Source organism: Crinia signifera, chromosome 3, assembly GCF_055691185.1.
Source record: "Crinia signifera chromosome 3, ASM5569118v1, whole genome shotgun sequence".
Classification (NCBI taxonomy): Eukaryota; Metazoa; Chordata; class Amphibia; order Anura; family Myobatrachidae; genus Crinia; species Crinia signifera.
In genome coordinates this window covers 77140322-77167287 of record NC_139219.1, presented here as the reverse complement: position 1 = coordinate 77167287, position 26966 = coordinate 77140322, and the positions used below count along the sequence as shown (strand labels likewise).

Sequence of the window (26966 nt, the reverse complement as noted above, 5' to 3'; positions counted from 1 at the left end):
TTCTATCTTTGACACCCTCTTCCCTTTCTCTTCTTCTTCTCTCTCTCTCTCTCTCTCTCTCTCTCTCTCTCTCTCTCTCTCTCTTTCTCTTCCCCTCTCGCTTCCCCCTCCACCTCTCTTTATCTCTATCGGTAGCTGCTGGGAGTTTTTTTTTAAAACGAAAATCATAAAATTTTAAATACGAGCGTGCATATGGTGGATATAAAACAATACCACAAGGAATAAAATGTTAGCAGCAAGTAAACAATCTTCTCGGACAGTGGACTGGAACGTGATCGCACAGCTCATGCTGTTGCCAGTGCTGCAGAAGAGTAAGAGAGAAATGCAAGACGGGAGCGTAATCGTACAGCTCATTCTGATGCCAGAGCTAAAGGGCCCCACACACAGCACAATTATCAGGCATTTTCTGAGCGATTTTACTAAATCGCTCAGAAAATGCCTGAAAATGCATGTAAATCGCTGTGTATATAGCCCACACAGCGATTTAAATGCGCGCACCCGCCATTCTGAATCTCTCCAAGATTCAGAACGGACGGGCTGTACAATTCAGAGCAGTCGCTCAGAAAGCTCCTGCTCATCTCCCACATGTGTGGCCGCGGGCAGATGAGCAGGGCTGTTCTGAGCAACTGAAGCCCCGCTGGACGCCGCCCGCATGACACCACAGCTGCACGCACCTGAGGATGCCGGACACCGCCGCCGACACTGAACATCGCCAGACACTGCCGCTGAGCCGATGACGTCACACCGCCGGAGACCGCCGCCCCTCCGCAATGATGGACTCCGGAGTTGGTAAGTATTTTTTTTCTTGCATAGCTATGCTGCCTGCTCAGCATATAATGTGCTGAATGAGCCCCCTCCCTGGCAATTGCTGAATAAAGCACATGCTTCAGTCCTTTGCTGTGTTAAGGGCCCTACATACGCAGAGATGTGTGCCAGAGATACATAACGGGAGATTCAGCACAAGAGATTTCACTCTTGGAATCTCCGGAAGAAAGATTTGCTAGGCTGGAATTTGATCGCACAGCAAGAGAGAAATGCAAGGCTTATTTATACTGTATGTTTAATACAGTTGTGCTCATAAGTTTACATGCCCTAGTAGAATTCGTGATTTTCTAGACATTTGTCAGAGAATATGAATGATAACTCACAAACTTTTCTATTCCTCATGGTTAGTGGTTGGGTGAAGCCATTTATTGTCAAACAACTGTGTTTACTATTTTTAAATCATAATGACAACAGAAACTACTCAAATGACCCTGATCAAAAGTTTACATACCCCAGTTCTTAATACCATGTATTGCCCCCTTTAACATCAATGACAGCTTGAAGGCTTTTGTGGTAGCTGTGGATGAGGCTCTTTATTTTCTCAGATGGTAAAGCTGCCCATTCTTCTTGGCAAAAAGCCTGCAGTTCCTGTAAATTCTTGGGCTGTCTTGCATGAATTGCACGCTTCAGATCTCCCCAGAGTGGCTTAATGATATTGAGGTCAGGAGACTGAGATGACCACTCCAGAACCTTCACTTTATTCTGCTGTAGCCAATGACAGGTCGACTTGGCTTTGTGTTTTGGATCATTGTCATGTTGGAACGTCCAAGTACGTCCCATGCGCAGCTTCTGGGCTGATGATTGCAAATTTTCCTCCAGTATTTTCTAATAACATGCTGCATTCATTTTGCCATAAATTTGGACCAAGTTTCCAGTGCCCTTGTAGCTCACACATCCCCAAAACATCAGCGATCCACCTCGGTGTTTCACAGTTTCATCATAGGCCTTGTTGACTGCTCTCCAAATTTAACGTTTATGGTTGTGGCCAAAAAGTTCAATTTTGGTCTCATCACTCCAAATGACTTTGTTCCAGAAGTTTTGAGGCTTGTCTCTGTGCTGTTTGGAGTATTGTAAGCGGGATGCTTTGTGGAATTTGTGTAGTAATGGTTTTCTTCTGGTAACTTGGCCATGCAGCCCATTTTTCTTCAAATGCCTCCTTATTGTGCATCTTGAAACAACCACACCACACTCCTGTATTTCAGCTGAAGTTATTTGTGGATTTTTCTTTGAATCCCAAACAATTTTCCTGGCAGTTGTGGCTGAAATTGTTTTTGGTATACCTGAACGTGATTTGGTTTCCACAGATTCCCTTATTTTCCACTTCTTAATTAGCGTTTCAACACTGCTGATTGGCATTCTCAATTGCTTGGATATCTTTTTATATCCCTTTCCTGTTTTATACAGTTTAATTACCTTTTCCTGCAGATCCTTTGACAATTCTTTTGCTTTCCACATGACTCAGAATCCAGACACGTCAATGCAACACTGGATGAAAGATGCAAGGGTCTTTCAGGACACCAGAAACTCACTGGCCTTTTATACACACACACACACACACACACACACACACACACACACACACACACACACACACACACTGATTTCATGCAAACAGATCACATCCTACTCTCACTGTTACTTCCTAATGCTGTTCCCACCATGCACTACTCCTCTTCCTCCATCCTACTCCCACTAGTACTTCTTCATGCTGTTCCCACCATGCACTACTCCTCTTCCTCCATCCTACTTCCATTACTACTTCTCCAAGCTGTTCTCACTATACTTTACTGTTCCTCCATACTCCTTACTACTCCCACTTCTACTTATCCATGCTGTTCCAGCCATGCACTACTCCTCTTCCTCTATCCTCCATCCTACTCCCACTATAACTTCACCAAATTGTTCCCACCACGCTGCTCCTTTTTTTTACATGCTCCATCCTACTACATCCGCTATTACTTCTCCATGCAGGTCCTGCAATGCACTACTCCTCTTCCTCCATCCTACTCCCATGCTGTTCCCACCATACTCCATCCTAATAACATTATAACTTCACCAAATTGTTCCCACCACGCTACTCCCATGTTTCCATGCTCCATCCTACTCCCGCTATTACTTCTCTATGCTGTTCTGCCATGCACTACTCCTCTTCCTCCATACTCCCTCCTACTATCATTATAACTTCACCAAATTGTTCCCACCACGCTACTCCTTTGTTTCCATGCTCCATCCTACTCCCGCTCCATGCTGTTCCTGCAATGTACTACTCCTCTTCCTCCATCCTACTCCCGTTATTATTTTTCCATGCTGTTCCCACCATACACTACTCCTCTTCCTCCATCCTACTCCCATTTCTACTTATCATTATAGAAGTCACTATACATATGGTGCAACTACAAGTCCCAAAACTCTTAGCGGTACTCAGACTCGTAACGTCACTTCCGGTCATCTGACTTCCTGTTTGTATACATCTTTATTGTCCCCGCTTTGTCAATGCAGAGTTAGTGAACTTCATTTCCCAGACTGCTTTGCGGGGAATCCAGCACCTTCGTGTTCAGCAACATTTTTTTCTTTCAGATTTGTAGTATTAGATGCTTTCATTCATACAGAGCTTCCTCCTATGGCGGATTCCAGGAGCTCAAATACAGCATGCAGCAAAGGCTATAAGCAATGATGCACTGTCTCTATATGCATGCCCAGTTGTGTCTTGGCAGCGTGACCATACATTAACCCCAGGAATTTCATTTCATTGCATATAGAATTTCAACATGCCCGGCTTTATATGTTACAGTATTGTAGTTGACAAGGACCTGATGCAAGGCAGTGTATCAAGCCATACTTACCGGCCTACTTTCTGACAGCCAGCTCAGGGGCGGGAGGGGCGAGCCACATGAGTGTCTACTTATTTGGGGGGCGTGGCCAGAGCGATCATGCCGTTTTAGCCATGCCCCGACGGGCAATGCCATTTTTAAAGCATGCGGTGTGCACAGTGGTGTAGCTAGGTGCCACGGCGCCCGGAGCAAAGGCATGTTTCGCGCCCCCCCAATTTGTAGTAGGTGAGGCTCCTGCACAGTGAAAAGTGGGCAGGGATCAACATTATACCACACACCGTAATGCCCATTGGACATTTTAGTGAACTCTGTAATTCCAATTACACATAAGCCCACACATGATGCCTATTGCATACTATATAACATTCCGCAATCCCCATAACATACTATATAACACCGTAATCCCCATAACATACTATATAACACACTGTAATGCCCATTACATACTATATAACACACCGTAATGCCCATGACATACTATATAACACCGTAATCCCCATAACATACTATATAACACACTGTAATGCCCATTACATACTATATAACACACCGTAATGCCCATGACATACTATATAACACACCATAATGCCCATGACATACTATATAACACTCCGCAATGCCCATGACATACTATATAACACTCCGCAATGCCCATGACATACTAAATAACACTCCGCAATGCCCATGACATACTAAATAACACTCCGCAATGCCCATGACATACTATATAACACTCGGCAATGCCCATGACATACTATATAACACACCGTAATGCCCATGACATACTATATATCACTCCGCAATGCCCATTACATACTATATAACACACCGTAATGCCCATTACATACTATATAACCCACCATAATGCCCATTACATACTATAAAACACTCCGCAATGCCCATTACATACTATATAACACCGTAATGCCCATTACATACTATATAACACACCGTAATGCCCATTACATTCAACACACCATAATGCCGATTACACATTTGACACATAAGTGCCACTTACCTCAATGCCAGGGGCTTCATGCTCAATGCCAAGGGGCTTCATGCTCGATGCCAAGGGGCTTCATGCTCGATGCCAAGGGGGCAGTAGGGTGCAGCAGGGTGGGCGGGTGCAGTGGGATGCAGCAGGGTGGGTGGGTGAGTGCAGTAGGATGCAGCAGGGTGGGTGGGTGAGTGCAGTAGGATGCAGCAGGGTGGGTGGCTGCAGTAGGATGCAGCAGGGTGGGTGGGTGGCTGCAGTAGGGTGGGTTTGTGGGTGCAGCAGGGTGGGTGGGTGGCTGCAGTAGGATGCAGCAGGGTGGGTGGGTGGCTGCAGTAGGATGCAGCAGGGTGGGTGGGTGGCTGCAGTAGGGTGGGTGGGTGGCTGCATTAGGGTGGGTTTGTGGGTGCAGCAGGGTGGGTGGGTTATGTGGTTAGGAGGGTGAGTGCAGAAGGGTGGGTGGAGGGTGGGAGTACACCATAGTTACAGCCAGGCGCCCCCCCTGCCTGTGCTGACAGAGACAGTGTGTGTGTGTGTGTGTGTGTGTGCACCCCTCCCCTCCCCCCTGCCAGTGTGCACACTGCCGCCCGCTCACGGCTCTCTGCGCTGAGAGAGATGTGGCTACGTAAAATTCATATCTCCCGCTGGACCGCTAGCCAATAGGCGCTCGCGGTCCAGCAGCCATCAGTTGATTGGCTGCTGGACCGCAAGCGCCCATTGGCTAGCGGTCCAGCGGGACCCGTGAATTTTACATGGCAGCAGCGGACGGGGAGTGGGGAAGCTAGCTGGCGGGCGGGCGGGTGGAGAAGCTAGCTGGCGGGCGGACGGGTGGAGAAGCGGGTGGGCGGGGGAGCTGGCTGGCGAGCGAGCTGGCGGTGCCACAGCACAGCTCCGGCGCCATGCAATCATCCTGCCGCTGCGCCCGGAGCGTGTGCTCCGCCGGCACCGCCCTCGCTACGCCTCTGGGTGTGCAAGGCTAAAACGGCTCAATTTGCATCATTTGACCCGCGACACACCCCCCCCTTTACGGGTGGGTCATCCCCCTTTCCGGGGTGCCGGGAGGGGGACCCGAATTAACATGCTTCCCTGCGTGATGCCCTGGGCCCTGCCTCCAAGTCCGCCCGCTTCTACAGTAGAGTCGACTAGTTGCTGCACCATCTCAGCAGCGCGCAGTCTGCACTGCTGTGTGGTACAAATTTTGTACCACACAGCCATACATGGTAATCATCATCATCAATTGCTGCCAGGCTGTGTACCGTACCAGCAGGATATATCATACATTTCTGGGGGTACAGTGTGTATTACAATTATGTGATTTCCTTCTTTCAAATCAAAGGGGTAACGTCGGCATATATAAATATATTTTGGGGTGAAAGGTAAAAAAGTTCCCTGATCCCTGTGCTCAGTAGAGGGCACATTGCAATATAGGACTGACTGAAACTGCCACAAGGTGTCAGTAGAGCTTCACAATTACATATCTATGCATGCAGGTAAGAAAAAAAATGTGCTGAACTGCGCAGAGCCTAGGATACAGAGGGGCTTAGCACTCTGCAGGCTTTTATTGTCCATATCCTGTTTTTACAAATAAAGTTTTTGAGAAATTTTCCAAATAAAAAACGTAACTGGACCAGAACTTAGCCATTCTTGAAAAAGAGCCCAAAGGCTCGAAACGCGTAGAAGAGGCTACCCGTGGACCCCCCAGTGTGTTCCCCACCTCAAGAAAGAAGCTCCGCTACATCAGAGCTGAAGTAACAACTGCCGTGACTAGGTGACCGCTCGAACTGACGGGAGCAGAGAAGAAGCGTGCGGCAATTCCATCTACCTGAGCATGCACATCTCTCCAACGCTCCACACACAGTCCTGGCACCGGAGCTCTCGGAGGAAAGGGAAGGACGTGCGGCGCATCCACCAGCAGCAGCGCACGGACCTCCTAACCCGCCACGCTCCATCCCGGCAATAGAGGTAGGGACAGTTAGATAACACACTCCACGGACAATCCACATTTGCTCAGAGGAGCTGTAAACATTATTTTTATTTTTTCAGGTGTTTTTCTATACTTCTTATCTTTTCTTTGCCTCTTACACTTATTCTTTTTACTATAATTAGCGCTCATCCCCAAAAGTCTATTTATCCATTTATTATTGAGCTGCTTTTTTTCCCCATTTCCAGCGCAGTGAAAAAAACCCCCACTTACTCTGCAGGCTGCACTGTGCAGTGTGCGCTACCGACTGTCCATGAAGGAGGGAGCTGCCGCGCCGCCGCTGCTGGTAAGTAATGGTAATTGTCATTTATGCACATGTGCAGCTGCTGTGTGCAAGCATCCGCGGGAATAGATTATTCGCCGGGCGCTCACATATAACAGTGCGGGCGGCAGTCTGGGGTATGAGAGAATGGGAACGCCCACTGTTTTCATGGGTGTTCCCATAAAAACAGGTGGCATTAACCTGGAAATCAGGCAGTGATGCAGCTGCCAGGGGCAGGCAGCTGACATCACTGGATATCAGCTGCCTGCCCTGCTCCTGTACAGAGAACACACAAAACGAAGGCACCTGAGAGTGACTTAGTTTTGCGTGCTCGTTCCACATAATTCAATGGTCGGTGAGCATCGAATGATTTGGTCCGCCCACCAAAGGCTGCGATTGGATGTTTTTGCAGAACATCCATTCGCAGCCGTGTGGGAACGGCTTTCGAGGGAGGTGGCTGGATGAGTGGCGGGTGGTGTTTCAATGACACGCAGTGCTGCAAAATTTTGCAGCGCTGCCTGTGAACCAGAATAAGGTCCTTGGTAAATGAGGGCAGCAGACACGCAGATAATACTACAACGATCACATTGCCTGCAGGCTGCAGCATTAGCTACTTCCCCAGCATGACCCTCTCCTGGACTTAACTCTTAATGAATGATTGCCACCACCTGTGTTGAACAGGTTAATTGATAAGAAAGGTGCTTTACAGTACCACAGATGAGAGCGCTCATAAATCACGAGGGAGGTCCAGGCGAAGAACAATGTATCCCTCCTGGAGAGGGTCATTTTAGGAGGTATGCCATTAGCTACCTCGATGTCTCTCAAATTAGTCATTATATCACAGGTGGCTCTGCCTACATTGCTGCTGTTGTTTGCTGGGTTTATACCCCCAACTTCCTTATACTCAGCATGTTTTGCCCAGTAGTGAATAAGCAAGTGCATAAAAACGCTGTGGACAAAACAATCATGCAATCATTACAGCTGGGAAAGTGACTCGTGAGCTTTACACTACAGTAGTCAATTACAACGCAGAGGAACTGAGCCTATTGAGCTCCCGTAGTTTGACTTCTATACCAGGAAGTGCCTCTTCCTGTAACGTGCAGCTGCTGTCCTGACCTCTGCCTGCTGCTACTGCTCACGTTATAAGTATATAGCTGTCAGATTAGTTTGGCGCAATGAATAAGTATGTGCTAGGCGTTTCCATGGTCGGAACAGTAGTAGGGGGATCGATCATTTTAAAGTCAGTATTGGTCTTTGTACTGTATGATTTGCATGTGAAGCATCCACTCTGTATAAAGCTGATTCTGCATCCTCTGATGTTATTATTATCTCACCTGAATTAATTGTTGTCAAAATTATTCTAACCGTAATAAGCTAGTTTAAGCCACGTTATTGAGTCTGGAGAATGTATGTAAGGGACCAATATATATATTTATTTACAGTTTCTTATATACTGTAGCGCACATATATTCTGCAGTGCTTTATAGAGAATACTCGAACATTCACATCAGTTCCCTGCCCGAATGGCGCTTACAATCTATATTCCCTACCAAATGTACACACACACACACACATGTTCACAGGGCAATGGTGGGAATCTAACCTATGACCTAAGTGCTGTGAGGTAGTAATGCTAACCATTACACCAGCCGTACTCCCCCTAATATATTTTAGAACTTTTAAAATAAAATGTTACCTTAGACTTCTTCAAAATCATTTTGATTGTTCTGCTCATACTAATCTTTTTTTTGTTTTAATCTGAAGTCTGCACATTGCACATATTGGGCACGATTCAGAATTTATTGCAATCCGTTCACATATCTAATAACTGAGCCAGCGTATGGATTGTGGCACACACGCGAGAGCCAAAATAGTGATAGGATCTCATTGCAATGCCTTTGCTTTTGACAAATAGGAAGTTGGTGTTTGTGGGTGGTAACCATCCATGTTATGGGAGTATCATAAAAAAAGGCAGGTGTGCCCAAGCGTTTTAAGGGAGAGTGTGTGACATCAGTGCCAGGCTCGATCAGCCTGTTACTGTCGCAGATTTGTGGAAGGGTCATACTTTCTCACATTTGTGCAGACTGGAAAAAACATGAGTTTGGATGTACGACAACATTTTTCAAATTCACTTACAGATTTACACAGGGCGGGCTTTCACTATGTCTGAGCACCGCAGTCATCTGCAAATTTGCAGATGAGTGGTCAGGTCTGAATCATGCCCAGTCTACTTTGCTGCGATTAGCTCCTACTAAAGCAGTTTATCTGAAAATCGAAATAAAGGATTTAAAATCTGTCTGTTCTAGACTAGCCTAACCTTTTATTACGTTTATTTTTTTGTATATAGTTTTGTTCGAATTCAGTGCTAAGCATTGTTTAGTGAAATATGCATCATCTCATTTTCTTAGAGACTATACAGGTGGTGGTCTCTGTCCAAGCAAAGCAACAATAGTGGGAAAGACCGTAATAGTAACTGGTGCTAATACAGGCATTGGAAAAGAAACTGCTTTGGAGCTCGCAAAAAGAGGTAAGAAACAGTGTAACCTTAACAAGGGAGAATCAGGGCAATTCCCCATTCTCTTGACGGCTGGGAGTCCTTGATTGGTGGTTTCCCAACCAAAAAGTTTTTGGGATTGGTGAGCTTGGGGCACTTCTATCATGTTTTTTTGGCAATTCCCAGACAGGTTGTTGATCATTGATGATTTGCATTCAATTCAATTGTAAAAAGTAAACCTGTTTTTAATACAATCTTTAAATGCCAAGTAATTTTGTTCAAATTGTATTCTGCAATACAAGTGGAATAAGATTTATAGGATTTCTTCTAGGGCCCAGTGATTTGCCCAATAATTTGTCCACATGCTTAGGAAACGTGCAGCACACATACAATTACAAATGATCTGTTTTGTGATAACTTCCAGGTGGGAGAATAATTATGGCATGCCGGGACATGGGAAAGTGTGAAAGTGCAGCAAAAGAAATCCGTGGAAAAACCTTAAATCATTCTGTGTTTGCTAAACATCTGGATTTAGCATCTACTAAATCCATCAAAGAATTTGCAAAAAACATACTACAAGGTAACATTTTAACCACTTTGATTTTTGTACAGGCAAAATGCATGCATCGTTTCATAATGACATTGTGAACCAACCTTTGACTTATGATATTTTTTTTGGTACTTGTGTATTATCACGGCTCCCACGATTTCCATCTTATGGGATCTTATACAATTTAAAATTGTATACCATTGTATATGGCATACGATGAGATGAGATGAGATTTTAAATTGTATAAGCACACTAATGGGTGCTTTCAAGGTCAATTGGCCCCCCTATAAGATTTTTAATTGTATAAGCACCCCAATGGGTGCTTACAATGTTAAATGCACCCCCACGCCACCCCCACTATCAACGCCAACCCGAAGCGTGGCGAGCGCAGCGGTACGCGTCCTCGGACCTTTTCAAACCCCCGCTATCCATGTCGGCGTGGAGTTGACTTTATATAGTGTGGCGAGCACAGTGAGCCACCGAGCCCGAAGCGTGGCGAGCGGACGCGTAATACTTTACATGTATTACGCTTCCCCTCGCGGGGCTCGCTGCGCTCGCCACGCTTCGGGCTCGGTGGCTCGCTGCGCTCGCCACACTATATAAAATAACGCCACACCGACATGGATAGTGGGGGTATGAAAAGGTCGGAGGACGCGTACCACCGCCCCTCGCGGGCTCGCTGCGCTCGCCACGCTTCGGGTTGGCGTTGATAGTGGGGGTGCATTTAACATTGTAAGCACCCATTAGGTTGCTTATACAATTTAAAATCTTATAGGGGGTCCAATTGACCTTGAAAGCACCCATTAGTGTGCTTATACAATTTAAAATCTCATCTCATCGTATGCCATATACAATGGTATACAATTTTAATTTGTATAAGATCGGGTCCCATCGCAGCACATCTCATCTCATTGCATACCATCTTAAGCCTTAAGGTGCCCATACACACACCGATATGTGTGCTGTGCATTTTGGCACTTGTAGGGGGATGCAATGCGATGTACTGTACTTTGTGGATGCGATTTTAGCCACTTTTTAAAAAAAGTTAATATGTACTAATGGACATCGCATCGCATGTACTCCTGCACTGATGCGATGCAATAAAGCGCAAAAAGTACTGCCTGCAGATTGCGATTATCACACATGCGATGCGTTTTGTACTTTAAAAGTACAAAATGCATGTGATAATCGCAGCGTGTATGGGCCCCTTTATGGTATGCAATGAGATGCAATGAGATGGGATGAGATATGAGCCTTGATAGTACACAAGTACCTTTTTTTTTTAATGTCCCTTGTTTCTTTTTCTAGAGGAGGAACGCATAGACATTCTCCTAAACAATGCTGCAGTAATGAGGTGCCCCCACTGGAAAACTGAAGATGGGTTCGAAATGCAATTTGGAGTTAACCACCTGGGTAAGCCTATGCAAATGTATTTGAGTGGGCTTCTATAAAGTGTCAGATTTAACAAGCGATATTCATTTAATCACACATTATGACTTATAAATCTTAAGTGGTGCTCCAGCCAATGAGCTCCTATTATTTTTCAAACACTTGACCATTAGGAGCTGATTGGCTGGAGCGCCACTTAACCCGTTATGACATGAATCTTAAATGGTGCTCCAACCATTCAGCTCTTAACAGTCAAGTGTTTGAAAAACGACAGGTGCTGATTGGCTGGATCACCACTTAAGATTCATAAGTCATAACGAGTTATAACAAGGATATCATCTGCCCCAAATATGTGTTCCTACAGTGAAGTTCCATAAGCATAGAGAAACATTTTACTTTTCTTTGTCGAGAGATAATAAATATATTTATATATAGTGATTATATATTATACATAATAGACGTCAGTGGAAAAAAGTTTGGAAAAGCATCTAGAAAACAAATACTTAAAAATCAATAACACTTAGCATTTCTCTGACATTGGAGTAACTATTTTTATATTAAGAAGCATTTCTGTTGTTTTTATTATGTATAATGTTTCTTCTTATTTTTAGAATGCATTTCATTTTTTTTCATTATCGTCTGACAAAATTAAAATGACCAGCAATAACAAAAGTGGTCCCTAATGATTTACCATGCAGCTTTCATTCCTCTCCTCTCCGCAGGCCACTTCCTGCTAACTAACCTGCTGCTGGATAAGATGAAGAACTCTGGCCAGTCCCGTATTATTAATGTATCGTCCTTGGCTCACCTAGCAGGAGAGATTGACTTTGAGGATTTAAATTGGGAAAAGAAGAAATATAACACAAAAGCAGCTTACTGTCAGAGCAAGCTCGCCAATATTCTGTTTACAAACGAATTGGCTAATAGGCTGCAAGGTGAGTGCATAACTAGAAACGTCATAACTTTGTAGTGTACTGCAGCAGTTACCTCAGGTTCCATAGAGAGAGTGACGCAAAGACAATTGCAATACAAGAACTCTTTAATGTGCTGATTTAGGTGGTCTAAATGTCTGTACAGGAAAGAGATGACACATTAGAGGTAATGGAGGAACAGTGGGGCATTCCTCATTTGATCATATCAAGATGTATTCCGCATATCTGCTTATGGGACATGGAAGTTTTTTAAGGTAGCTTAGTTAGCGGTGCCCAAGTAGTAATTGTCTTTAAGCTGTCAAGAGGCCTAGACCATTGTTCTTCACAAACGGGGTGGCTTTAAGGGGCAGGGACGAGTGGCACAAGTGCACAACGTATCTAACTTATTGCCAGCAATCCTATTACCAGACGCCTGCTGCGATTCCTGTCCATTCTCGCTCATTATGGTAGGATGTAGCAGCTAAACCAGACTAAACTGATTGGCACGACGTGAAGTCTATTTTTCGCCTATTGCAGCTTGCCACTAGTGGGAGGGGGCGAACTGAAATGCAAGGCTCCCATCTTTGTGTGTTTCCTTGTATGCTTAAATAATCTTTCTATATATATATATATATAGGAACAGCAGTCACGGCCAACTCCCTTCACCCAGGAGTCGCAGATACTGAGCTGGGCAGGCACACAGGAATGCACAAGTCTACATTTTCCAGCACTGTATTAGGTAAGATAAATGTATGGGTTTTGTTAGATGCTGTCTCTCCTCCCAACTGATTGCTTCCTCTCACTTGTGCCTCCAAGAGTTTGCCTGTGCTCCCTACCACTGTAACTCTTCCAATCAGACTCATTCATATCTCTAGACCTCTTCACATCTCCAAAATAATTTAAATGGGCCCTCAAGATAAAGGCTTATAAAAGCATTCCAGCTCTCGTCTTGACTTAAACCTTTGCTCCATTCTCCTTGCATATATCTCCCTTCTGTGTCACTCATGTCCTCATCTTTTAAACTGTAAACTCTCAGGAGCAGGGTCCTTTTCCCTCTTGTGATTTTCATTCACTTATACCACCATCTCTAATCCATTGCCTACAGTGGCAACAATTCCTTGGGTTCTGCTGCTTGGCTACTATGACTGCTGATGCAGCAATGCTTCTAAACCTTGTCCATGTGCTGCAATGTTTTGTACTGTGAGCAGTGGCGTTTTTTTCCTATGGGCTGCAGGACTGCAGCTGCCCTCAGGTAAAATCTGCCATCGTGTGAAGCCAGATGCAGTCTGTGAGACTGCACTCGCTTCACTGTGACTGGCAGTGACTTCCTATTGGAAATCCGACTTGCCAGTCACTCAAGGCAGTCCCGTTGAGAGGTGTTCCCTCCCTCCAGGATGCCTCTATGGGCCTGTTCTGCGCATACACCAGTCCTGGTACCTGTCATCTGAAGTGTACTGGCACGGGACCATACAGCGCATAGATGCTGGGGGCCAGCACATGCGCAGTACCAAAGAAGCTACTACTAACCATTAGCCGGTCCCGCGACCGAGTCAGGTCAAGCGTGGACCGCATCACTGTCAGCGGCAGCCCCCCTCCTCCAATGAGGTAGGAGCCGCTACAGACTTAAGTCACTTTTTTTCCGTACTGTTTCTGTTTGCATACTTTGTAAGGTGCTGCAGCCCCCCTGTGTGCCATATAAATAAATTATGATATTAGTGTTCCTCCTTGAAAGAGATATACAGCAGATCTCCAGTTGACGGATGTAATGCATACACACTGAACGAAATCTTTCAATGATGTCATTCATGATGACCCCGATGAACATGCTGTCTTTGATAATATAGTCAAAATTTGACTGCATGTTCAGACAATGGAGGATATAGTACACACTAGATCAACGGTTCTCAAACTTTGGGTCCTGACCCCAAAGTGGCCCCGACCTTCTCAGCATTGGGCCGTGACTCCATGTTGCTGACCATCAGGCTGATGACTTTTCTGATTTCAGTCAGTGATTCAAGGAGTCTGACAAATCTGTTGAATTGTCAGTTATTTTAGACTCCTCCCATAATTTTGTGCCTCCACAATGCTGCCATGTATGTGCGGTCTGCTGACTACACATGTGACGTGATGACCTTCTGCAGTAACTTGCTGAGGTCCCGTAATTATTTTTCTCGTCTAATGGGATCCCAGAGCAAAATAGTTTGAGGACCCCTGCACTAGATGATATACACAATATATCGTTAATGATATTGCTATTGTGCATATTGTGAATGGTGTATCGTATAATGGACCTTATTCTAAATGCCGGCTGCCCCCCTCGTACCCATGATCCCCCACAGGACTGCGAATGGATGATTTGCATAATCATCCGTTCACAACCTTGGTTGCAGGGGAGAGATCATTCGATGTTCGGGGATCATCGGAAGATTTCTCCAGCACTCGCAGCTCAGAGACATCTCTATGGTGTCTCTGATCTGTGAGCGCCCCGTGTGGGAAGCAGGCGGGCAGCTGACATCCGCTGACGTCAGCTGCGTGCCCCCCTGCAACCGCATCACCAGGCGATTTGCATGGAAACACCCAGCATTTTCATGGCAACGCCCATGAAACGCTGGGTGTTCCCATGAGCTATGCCTCCGACCTCTGACCCACGCCCCCTGCCCGTCCTGCTAGGTGCGAGCTGGATGGCGAACATGTAGTTCGCCGTGCCCGCTCGCACCCTGCGTCTGCACATGCGCAGATGCAAAAGATCGGTTTGCACGGGGGACCGAAGAAATTAGAATAACCCACAATGTGTATACACCTTAAGAAAATATAAATCAAAAGAAAGCACTCGTAATCTATAGCTTCCAATTAAAAATAATTTTATTCTCTTTGCTTATCTAAATTATACTTTTCAAGACATATATACTTAGAATCAGTACATATTTTGGGTGAAAAAACTTTGCTTATACTAATTAATTGGAATCTTTGCACTTTGTCTATTTAAAGGATTGTGGATTTCGCCAATATAGCGGTTTTGCATAGATCTATAAAAGCAATAATCTGTTATAGTGCATTGTGATAAACTGCATATCCCAAAAGTGAAGAATATTTAGGGTATGATTCATATTAGGGTAATTTTTTTTTTCTGGCTGGTATAATGAAGAGATGTATTTTAAAAGTATATATGAGAGAATAAAAATATTTTTTTTAATTGGTTATTATTTTATCGATTGCCAGCGATTTTTTGTTTTATATTATGTTTATTCTAGAGCAGGGCTGGGCAACACCGGCCCTCCAGATGTTGATGAACTACACATCCCAGGATGCTTTGCATTAGTTTTTCTATGTGGCCATGTTGAAACTGATGCAAGGCATGCTGGGATGTGTAGTTCATCAACATCTGGAGGGCCAGTGTTGCCCAGCCCTGTTCTAGAGGGCTGAGTAACCTCCTCTTTGAAGGAATCAGAATTGTGTGAAGTAATTAGTTGGCGCCAGGTGTTTTATTTACGTTATCTGCTTCTTCTGTGCCAGTCTGTTTCTGTTGTGTCTGTTCACTTGTTTGTTTTGTTCATGTAAAACCCATTTCCCAAACAATAATATCCCATCTCAAATTATAGTACCCCATTCACACTAAACACCCGGGAAAATCCCAGGTCAAAGTATAATTATTCAATTTTGGGTACTTGTTTAGTTTCACGGCGGCAGCGGCCGTGCGTCTGAGTCCCCTTGCGGGGCTCGCTTCGCTCGCCCACGCTGCAGGCTCGGTGGCTCACTGCGCTCGCCACGCTATCTAAAATTACCTCTATGCCAACGTGGATAGTAGGGGTATGAACTATCTTCATTGGCATAGAGTTCATTTACCTTATTTTTGATAGTTTAGTGAGCGCAGCAGCCGGAAGTTCACGGCAGCCATACTGCCGCCGTGAAACTAAACAAGTACCCAATATTGGTATAACAGTAGCTTGAAACAGAGGGGTAGATGTATGAAGCAGTGATCAGGGAGGTGAAGTAATAAAGTGGCTACTACTTTATCAATGGCCAATCAGCTCCCTTTTTAAACCCAGTCTGTAACTTAACAGTTAGGAGCTGATTGGAAGGTGATTAAGTACTAGCCACTTTATCATTTCTCCCTGATCACTGCTTTTTTTTTTTGCTTCCGCACGGACTACCCAGGTTGGTCCTGGATTTGACCTTGTAGCGACCCAGGTTGAATTCCTGGGGCACAGACCCTGGGTAATTATTTCACACCAAGCTAGAAGCCTGGTTGCCCCAGCAATATCCCCAGTCAAAAGCTGTGTGAAAGGGTATAAGTAGAGCACACCCCAATTTTGCTTGGCTCTCGACTTGGAGACTTCTAAATTAGTTGACTGGCGAAGCCATTTGTTTCACAGCTTCATTCTCCTATTCAAAATTCTTCAAACTTGCACATCAGGATTCAGGATGGGATGTGTTAGTTATTTCCTGTATTGTAATTTAAAATTAAATTCAGACTGGATGGTATCAAAATGGTGGTTGAAAGATGTTGGAAATTGTCACCTTGAATGTGTTAACGCGTGCCAGAAGTGACCTGGAAGGAAGTTACTGGGATTGCTGTTGGTCTACACATTGTAGGCATTTATCTTGAAATGCAAGAAATTTGCAAAAAAAAATTAATTGGTTGTGTTTATATCAAACAAAGTCTGCCTACCTGTCCGCTAGACTGCGTATATTTACAGCCTAGCAAACAGGTAAGCACCTCCCCACCAAAAAGGCATTGCTTCCCAAAAGGAGACACGTGACTAGATGATTGAACAGTAAAGGGTCGACACCAATTCCCCTAATTGCACAGATTGTCCAGCGGTTCTCAAACTGTGGGTCATGACCATCTAAGCCTGGAGTGGCAACTACATGTTGCTTTGCACTTCTGACAGCCATCTGCGGTAACTTGTTGGGGTCATGTAATAATTGTTGCTGTCTGACAGATTCCCAGAGAAAAAGAGATTAAGGGTACTAAGCAAATGTAAAATGTATTTCAGGTCCTATGTTTTGGTTCTTAATAAAAACACCAAAGCAAGCTGCACAGTCAAGTGTCTATCTGGCCGTGGCAGAGGATATCCAGGGGACATCTGGGAAATACTTCAATGCATTGAAAGAGAAAGAGCCAGCCAAGCACGCTTTGGATGACGAGACTGCAAAGAAGCTTTGGGATGAAAGTGCCAAACTTGTGCATCTTGATGAAGCATTGCAAGAAATAAAATCTTAATCATATTTGATTAGAATATCAGACACAAATTACCTTCAGTGAAGGTCCTGAGCCCAGATCATTGTGTTAAATGTTGTCATGTTTAGTTTAGTTTAGTAATAAAATGTTTTATTTGCAGCTGTTCCAGTTCCCTCTGTTCTACAATAGGGTATCATTCATCTTACTGACTGTAACGATCAGAGCAGGTGATCGATCAAATTAACGTATGCCTCCTGTTATGATTATCTGTGCAAGCAATGTATGTCTGGTATGTTTGGTAAAATCATGCCGCCTGTGATTATTATGTGGGAGATCAGAACATGTCATGTATTATGTGTGTGGACTATTGGTGACCCAGGGAGTGTAGCCATCTGTGGACTCCTCTGGAGTTAGGATGTAAGATAAGATCTGAGACCCCTCATAAACCAGATTGGGGGGGAGAGCAATAGTGTCCAGCCAACCGGCCAAAGTGGCTCTGGCCCTGCACTAAATGACCTCTTATCACTTGAGGAATGTATAAGATCTACTTCAAAGCAGGGACAAATTCTTTATGGGAAAGATCTAGGGACCTTCACTAGGCTCAGCAAGGGAATGGTTAAAAATCCCAAGGGTGGGAGGGATGAGGGAGGCTGCAGATAAAACCTCTGTACCTTGGGATAGTCAGTGTCACTACCTGGGGGTCTAGCAAAACAGGCTGTAGGCGACGAGAGATTTCTTGTGGAGGATCCCCCCACGTCAGGATCTGTATTTAAGTGTAAGATAGGTTCTGTCTTTTTTCCCTTTTTATTTTTGAAATTGCATTTAAAACTCGTGTGTACTTTTAAAATCACTGTAAAATCTTGTAACTATTTTTGTCTAAAGCTCTGTAGTATTTCTAGGAATAAATAATACATATTCTCAGTCCTGGTTCTGTGTTCTTAAGACTCATTAGCCTCATAAGAGAAAGGCTGGAAAACGTTACCATTGTTATCTTGTATTGTGTGGTCAGGGGCGAGCCAAGCCGCCCCTTGCGCAGTTTCAGGCGCTAAAATCAGGTTTTGGCTGGTGGCAGTGTACCTCAAGGAAAGGACCCGAGTGTCCTGAGTGAACCCCAGTCACGGCCGGCGCTGCTCAGATTGACGTATCGGAGCAGGCGACCGGTGGGTCCGTGACATTTGGTGGCAAGCGGTGGGATGGAGAATTCATTTTTCTCTTTAAGAACTTAAGTGAGTGTGGGTAGAATTTTGTGAGAAATACCCACATCACCAGAATCAGAACTCAGAGCTTTACTATAGTTTTAAAAGTCACACAGTGGATGCAATTTCTGTTCCCTCCCTTCTCTTGTTTTTCTTTCCTATCATTTTATTTGACAAGTGTGAGACTCCGGATGGCTGATTACCAGCAGATGAGGAGAGATGACCTGGCGGTCGTGTGTGTACGGAGGAATATCCCTTGGTCTGGCCAGAGTAGAAAACGTATGATTCAGGCACTAGTGGATGCCGATCGGACTCTAGCTGCTGGAGGAAACCAGTCCATGGACAATCCTACCCCAGGGGCTCAGTCAGCACTGGACAGTACAAACGATGCCGTGCCAGGGTCAGACACTTCTGCTGGACCCAGCAAGTCTACACTGCAGAGCGACCTTCTAGCTGTTAGCAGGCAATTGAAGGATGTGAACCCCGTATTCGCTTTGCAGCTGGTGCAGTTCTGCCAAGGCATTGTCGACAGAGAGGCTGCGGAGTGCAAAGCCAGACGAGAGGCTGAGGAGCGCAAAGCCGTACGAGAGGCTGCAGAGCGTCATGCCGAGCGTGAGTACCAGTTGGAACTGGTGAGGCTCAGGGGGCTGATCGCTGTTGGTGAACCAGTGGAGGATGATACAGGGCATCATGATGGCGAACCTTTACGTGAGACTTTATCTGCCGTGGCTACTGAGTTAGCAGGAGATGGGCTTCGTACTGAACTTTTACTGTCTGCGGAAGTAAATAATGTGTTGGATCATGGTGTGGACTCTGTTATCAATCATGGGGAGCCTAACAAGGGACAGAGGTCCCAAATGACCGCTGACGCGAATTTCACCGGACCGCGTCATGCACAGTTCCCTGTCTTGGAAGCAGACAGAGGAAGCCAAGTGAGTGTCAGCTTGGTTGTGAGTAATGAGCTGGCCCTGGACACTACAGCCGATGCTCAGAGAGCTGACATCTCTGCTAGCACCAGGGAGACTGTAGGATGTGTGGCAGTCAGGGAGACTGCAGAGTACCAATCCCCTACAGCACCAGAAGAGCCCAGTGGGTATATTGACCCAGTGGAGGATGATGATGTGTTTACCCTACTGAGCACAGAGGAACTAACGGAAGAATGCCAGCTGCAAGGTATCTCCTGCCACAACCATACTCGTGGGGAGATGATCATGCAGCTCATCCAGGCCAGTTATGATGAGTGCAATGCCTTCAGCCAGTATCGTGCAGCATTTCGTTTCTGGGGTCCATCCGCGTCTCCTTGGGTGCTGCTTAGAGAACTGGGACAATGTTACAAATTTGCGCAGCAGGAGGTCGTTGCTTGGAGAAAGCTGGATACCCCATTTTGGGGAGATCAGTGCCGCCGGATAGGTGTGGAGTGGCGTCGCCTAGAACAGCTGTTGTTACCAGCTCTGGAAGCAGAGTTCCAGTTTAAACGGTTGAGAGAAGCAGAAGCTGAGGATGTCAGCAGCTTGCTCTCACCAGGGGTGCCCCACCAGGGCAAGGTGCCTCTGCCTACTACAGCAGTCATGGAACCTGCTCAGGAGACCTCACATCACAAGGCCCAGTTTAAACTGCTGGAAGATGTGAGCCGCATGTTCCCACCCGTTGCTCCAGATTTGTTGCCGGAAGCGGCTGCCTGCATAGTGAAAGTATGCAGGGGAGAGACTATGTCGGAAATAGGAATGGGACTTTCTGACTGTATGCACACAAGTATGTGTGGGACTACTGATGTGGGACTTTTATTAACTCCACACATATCTGTCACTAACCCTTCTGAACCATATGATGCATCTCAGGTAGTATGTAACCATGCTGAACATTGCAATGTTGTTATTTTGTGTGAAGCCCCTGGGATGATCTGTGATAGTGAGTTAGAGACAGGTATAGTGGGCAATCCTTGCCAGTTTGTGGGGTTAAATGAATGCCCTAATCTAGTTGGGAATGAGACACCCTCACTCACCAGTGGTAGGAGTGCTGCTGGTGATGTCATTAAGGTTGCTGTGCTAGACGTTAACCCTGTTCTTCCAGTGATGTCTGGTTGTGACATCGTGCCCGGGGACGCTAACTGCACAAATGGGACAGATCTGAGTTGGTTGCAGGCAGCGCATGTACCTGCCAATAAGCTACTGGTGACAACATGCTCAGATAACCCCATTCCTGCTCAGAGACAATGGGATCCAGATATAGAGGTTTTGTCATGGTGCAATTGTAAGCCAGCAGGAGGGGCCCCATGTGTTGTGGAAGATGCACAGGCTAATTTGCAGGTATTGCAGGATGTCTCCCCAGGTTATGATATTGATGTTACTGTTGATAATGTGATGTCTTGCGCTACTGTGGGAAATGTGGTACCAGGTCTAATAAGTGACCCGGTGGGTCCTGTGTGCACTGTAGACCTGTCAGATAGGGAGAGAGTGTCCCTTACTGCAGCTTTCCCCCCAAACCCCCCTCCTTACTGTAGCCACACAAGAACAGATACAGGAACACAGCAGGGATTCCCTCCAGACACTGAGAAACCTCCAGAGAGTGCATTTTTCCAGCATCACTGGATAACGGATGCCTCTCCTGAGAACCTCAGTGGCACCACCCCAGCCACAGAACCTGCGGGTCTGGGAGGGAAGGTCAGGCTCAGGAAGGTGTCCTGGACTGCCATGGAAAGCTTGGCTTTCCACGCAGAACTGAGAATCAACCCTGCACAGGCTGCCCCATACCTGGGAAGTGGGAAAGATACCCCTGGGTACAGTGAGAGGGTTGTTTCAGGAATAGAGCCAGTGGCTAGTAGGGAAGCTGCTGTGTGTAACCAGAAGGGTGGGAGGGCCCGTGAAGCACAGGTAAACTCAGCTATATTAACCTCAGAAAAGCTGAGCTGGGATGTTCTCAAGACAGGGGACAATGACCTGCTGGTATTCCCCCTTGCAGAAACGTGCCCCCCTTCACAATTCACACACACAGACACAGAGGGCGAATCTCCTCACAAAAGGATGAGGTGTGAGGTGTTGAGTGAGTGGACCTTCCCCCCAGTGAAGGGGAGGGGGGGTCAGTCAGCTCAGGAGAGGTGCTGGGAAGACATGTTTAAGTCTGTATATAGTGCTGGGAGAATGCCCCACACCTGTGGTATAGTTAAACGTGCCGAGTTGCGAGTCCCAGGGGGATGGCCGTTTGGGGTGTGGAGGAATGGTCTGGTACTGATCTCAGTGAGTAAGGCCAAACTGCCAGCTGCAGGGGAGAATCCGTGTCCAGGAGTACGACGCACAGCTGTGGTGGGCTGTGTCAATATCAGCCGGGATGGACACAGCTCCCACTATATCAGTGTGCTCACAGACTATGGGTTCGAGGACACCTGTGTGCTTTTAGTTTGCCACCTCCTGCGAGAGGGACAGGGACTATGCCCATTGCCCACCCTAGCCACGGCTATGGCGTCAGGTGGTGCCATGACAGACGTCAAGTTTAGTGAAATGTTAGTACAGATCCCGCAGAATCAGTGGCAGTCTGTCTCAGCACAGAGACCACTGCTACCTGTCCAGGTGATGTAGTTAATAGCGCACTGATGAGACGGTGACGTGGGTCACCGCCTCTGTGCGCCATTTTAAAAGGGGGAGGTGTAACGATCAGAGCAGGTGATCGATCAAATTAACGTATGCCTCCTGTTATGATTATCTGTGCAAGCAATGTATGTCTGGTATGTTTGGTAAAATCATGCCGCCTGTGATTATTATGTGGGAGATCAGAACATGTCATGTATTATGTGTGTGGACTATTGGTGACCCAGGGAGTGTAGCCATCTGTGGACTCCTCTGGAGTTAGGATGTAAGATAAGATCTGAGACCCCTCATAAACCAGATTGGGGGGGAGAGCAATAGTGTCCAGCCAACCGGCCAAAGTGGCTCTGGCCCTGCACTAAATGACCTCTTATCACTTGAGGAATGTATAAGATCTACTTCAAAGCAGGGACAAATTCTTTATGGGAAAGATCTAGGGACCTTCACTAGGCTCAGCAAGGGAATGGTTAAAAATCCCAAGGGTGGGAGGGATGAGGGAGGCTGCAGATAAAACCTCTGTACCTTGGGATAGTCAGTGTCACTACCTGGGGGTCTAGCAAAACAGGCTGTAGGCGACGAGAGATTTCTTGTGGAGGATCCCCCCACGTCAGGATCTGTATTTAAGTGTAAGATAGGTTCTGTCTTTTTTCCCTTTTTATTTTTGAAATTGCATTTAAAACTCGTGTGTACTTTTAAAATCACTGTAAAATCTTGTAACTATTTTTGTCTAAAGCTCTGTAGTATTTCTAGGAATAAATAATACATATTCTCAGTCCTGGTTCTGTGTTCTTAAGACTCATTAGCCTCATAAGAGAAAGGCTGGAAAACGTTACCATTGTTATCTTGTATTGTGTGGTCAGGGGCGAGCCAAGCCGCCCCTTGCGCAGTTTCAGGCGCTAAAATCAGGTTTTGGCTGGTGGCAGTGTACCTCAAGGAAAGGACCCGAGTGTCCTGAGTGAACCCCAGTCACGGCCGGCGCTGCTCAGATTGACGTATCGGAGCAGGCGACCGGTGGGTCCGTGACACTGACAGAGCTTGATTCTGACATTAAAATTGGCAGTTGCACCCACCACATGCTGGGTGCAAATGATCCATCTGGTTGGCATCCCATGTAATAAAAATGAAAATAGTTTCATGTAATATGGTCATTGTAGGTACTTGTGTATTTTCACGTGCCCGATATATCAGATGCGATATTAACCGATATATCAGATGTGATATTGACCGATATATGGGATGTGATATCGGACGATAGATCGGATGCGATCCGCCCCACTATCCACTACGCATGGAGTTGATTTTATATAGACTATATACATTATATAAAATCATTATGAACAGGTCAAAAATTGGTTTGGATCACATCCGATATATAGCGGCCAATATCGCATCCGATATATATCAGCCGATATCACATCCGATATATATCAGCCGCCATGAAAATACACAAGTACCCAATTGTATGAACCAGCAAGAAGCCCTGAAGTCTCCATGGGTCCAGGACTGATCTCCTCTCAGCTCAATGGGGCAGATGTATTAAGCCTGGTGAAGAGATAAAGTGGAAGGAGATAATGCACCAGCCAATCAGATCCCAACTGTCATATTTCAAATACAGCTGATTGGCTGGTGAGTTATCTCTTCCATGTTATCTCCACTTTATCTCCAGTTTATCTCTTCTCCATGCTTACTACATCTGCCCCAATGCCTCTCCAAGACCAGAGCGGTGTTGTTACCATTGAAACTCAAAATATCATTCATTTGAGGGAAAAGTACATGGAAGAGAAGCATCAAAAGTGACCTTCATTGCCTGGAAGACCTGTCACTGAAGCAAGAAGAGAAGTGCTGGCCTCATGCTGTGTACACATGCTGCCATTCAGTGTCACTATTAGATTGACATGGGCTAGGTTGATAGTCAAAAGGTCGACTTTTTTTTTTAGCCAACATGTGCCGATAGGCAGTATTTCATGTCCTACCATCCGACTAGAGCGTGGTGGGAGAATAAAATAGTGCCCGAAACATGGCGATCGCAGTACGCCATGTGAGGGGAAGCTGTACACCGATACAGTGTCCATGTCGAATGTGTTGTCGAATTCAGGAAAACCCCAATGTCAAACTTTTGGCTGTCAGCCTAGCCCATGTCGACACAATGTTTCTGTCAACCTAATGACATGTCAACCTCCCCAAGTGTCGACATTGGCTCATGTCGTCCTTCAGTGGTTGACCCAATGCATGCCAATAGAGACCAATACATTGATTATACTATCCTGAAACATTGCAATATCTGGACATGACCAGATCAATTGGCAGAAGGTGCCCTCGGGAGAGCCACACATAGGGCAGTTTGAAGTGTTCGAGCCCCATCTGTCGCTCTGGTGTCATATAGACCCTGTGGAGTATAAACAACTGTGGGGGATGCATAGGCTGCACTTGACGCTAGTGGTAAACATTTTTTAAATGTATAAACTGCACACTTAACCTGCACTAGGGACAGCCCGCTGATTAATGCGTGGGGCGGCTGTCCCCGTGAATTCCCCTGCTGTTTACGGCCCGGGTGATGTATGAATGCCTGTCAGGCATACATAGTCCGTTAAAGCCTATGTGACCCCTTCCCCAGTGCGTGCTAGAGTTCTCCAAGAAGATACAGTAGACAGCCATTAGGTCGACACCATTAGTTCGACAACTCAATAGGTCGAAATGCTTTTAGGTCGACATGCCATTAGGTCGACAGTCAAAAGGTCGACATGGTTTTTTCACTGTTTTTTTACCCAAATGTCGACACAGTCGACATGGACACATTTTGAAGTGAACCGCAGCCCCTCGCATCGCTCGCTATGCTTCGGGCACGGTGCCTCGCTGCGCTCGGCACACTATTATAATCTAACTCCACGCCCTAGTGGATGGTAGGGCATGAAATACCGCCTGTCGGCACATGTCGGCTCCAAAAACAGTAAAAAAAAACATGTCGACCTAGACACTGTCGACCTAATGGCAGTGTCGACCTAATGGCATGTCGACCTAATGGTATGTGGACCTAATGGTATGTCGACCTAAAAGCATGTTGACCTATTGAGTTGTCGAACTAATGGTGTCGACCTAATGGCTGTCTATCTTCTTGTTGTAGACAAATAGTCCGGACACCGCCCAGGGAGAGACAGCACATTCGTGTGTGCTGTCTGTTCCAGGGGACATGGCCAGAGGGGGGAGTTTGCACTCCTCTGCTTTGGTGGACAAAATGTTAATACATCTTTTTAATGTCGATCTTTTCCATGTCGACCTATTTACTCTGTCGACCTTTGTACCCTGTTGACCTAGAGTCAATCTATCATGAGTTCGGATACCCAATATTTATGGTATCTAACTATGGTAGTGGATAATCTAAGAGCTCCTAGGGCAAGGGACCATGGGGGTGATTCTGATCTGCGTTCGCACAGGGGAGCAATGTTTCGTGACTGCGCATGCTCATAAACATTTTTGCGCATGTGCAGCTGCAGTTTGCATTTTTCTGTTGTATTTCTCAGTAGAGATCTAAGACCAAGGGTGAGATCTAATGGGATGCGATTTTTTAGTAAGGTTCTGAAATCACACCTTATTGCATTTTTCAAAATCGCTTTTTTTGGGAAGAATTCGACTATTTAATGGCATGTAAATTTGCTAGTGCGATATGGTGCAACTTTTAGCCCATCAAACATGAAAATGTGCGATTTTGTGGACATGGTAATGTGCATTTTTGTGTACGGCCCTGCAACGGCTGACAGCTCTCCCCCGGCTCAGTGTAGAGTAATCAGCTCTCCCCTGGCTCCCTACAGCAGTGGTCAGCACTCTGCAGCAGTGGCCACAGATACAGTATCAGCGCTGACAGGCTCCCTGGCGAGATGCCCAGCACCCCTTCGGTTCCCAAAATTTTTTAAGAAAGCTTTCAATGCTGTAGGAAACGACAGCATTGAATAGACAAGTGCCAATATTTGCACTGGCGGAAATAGGGGCACATATTGAATACCCCCCCTATAGAGTTAGATTATAATAGTGCACATAGCGAGGAACCCTGCCCGAAGAATGCGAGGGGAATATACAGTGTCCATCTTGACCCATACTTGCCTACCCTCCTGGATTGGCCAGGAGTATCTCAAAAATCGGTTGCCCCTCCCGACCCCCAGAAAGGTGGGCAAGTCTCCAGCCTGCACCCAAACCCTCCTCCCACGCGAATCGTGTCACTCTAACACCTCGACGTGCAGAATTGGTTGTCCTCTAAGGTAGGCAAGTTTGTGTTGACACAGGCAACAAAAACAAGGAAAATTCATGTCAACATTTTTTCATGTTGACCTTTCCCATATCAACCTATTGTTTGTGTCAACCTTTTTACCCTGTCAACCTAATGCAGGTCGACCCTTTCATATGTCCACCTTTAGCCTGTCAACCAATAGTGGTAGACCTATTCCCTGTCAATCTAATTACTGTCGACCCTATGACCAATACCAATTGCAATTCGCAGGAAATGTATGGAAAATAAAATAGACTCCAGTAAAATGAAAAGCAGCAGTAACGATACCAGTTATTTCTTGTGCCTGGTACCGTGGTGATGTGTGTGTGATGCTATAGGGTACACAGTTTATAAGCTTGATGAATAAAATGCCGCCTTCTACTGTTATATGGCTGTCATACTAGCTACGACAAGGGTAACAAAAGTGGTTCTTCGAGCCGCAACACCACATTTAACTCTTCTTGTTCAGCGTCGGCTTATTGATGTTCCCAAAACAAAGATGGCTTCCGTCCACG

General features: G+C 45.8%; 1 protein-coding gene across 5 annotated transcripts; it reads left to right on the top strand.

Annotated features, from left to right (window-relative positions):
- The first annotated feature begins 5648 nt into the window (after nt 1–5648).
- On the top strand, nt 5649–17578 carry RDH13 (retinol dehydrogenase 13). 5 transcript variants are annotated; one of them, XM_083176057.1, is made up of 8 exons: nt 5649–6612; nt 6820–6917; nt 9302–9420; nt 9812–9967; nt 11246–11350; nt 12049–12261; nt 12875–12976; nt 17235–17578. In XM_083176057.1, the coding sequence occupies exons 4-8, from the start codon at nt 9826–9828 to the stop codon at nt 17459–17461; spliced, it is 789 nt and encodes a 262-aa protein (XP_083032183.1). In that variant the 5' UTR covers nt 5649–6612; nt 6820–6917; nt 9302–9420; nt 9812–9825; the 3' UTR covers nt 17462–17578. The 5 variants fall into 5 exon arrangements, with proteins under 5 accessions (XP_083032183.1, XP_083032184.1, XP_083032181.1 ...); XM_083176058.1 differs by lacking the exon at nt 5649–6612 and having other exon boundaries at nt 6698–6927; XM_083176055.1 differs by lacking the exons at nt 5649–6612; nt 6820–6917 and adding an exon at nt 7561–7687.
- The last annotated feature ends 9388 nt before the right edge of the window (nt 17579–26966 follow it).

Coding starts and splice junctions, on each gene's coding strand:
- RDH13 (XM_083176055.1), top strand. CDS start 7,611: ATGAGAGCGCTCATAAATCACGAGGGAGGTCCAGGCGAAGAACAATGT. Junction 7,688..9,301: donor GGAGAGGGTCATTTTAGGAG/GTATGCCATTAG, acceptor TCATTTTCTTAG/AGACTATACAGGTGGTGGTC. Junction 9,421..9,811: donor TTTGGAGCTCGCAAAAAGAG/GTAAGAAACAGT, acceptor GATAACTTCCAG/GTGGGAGAATAATTATGGCA.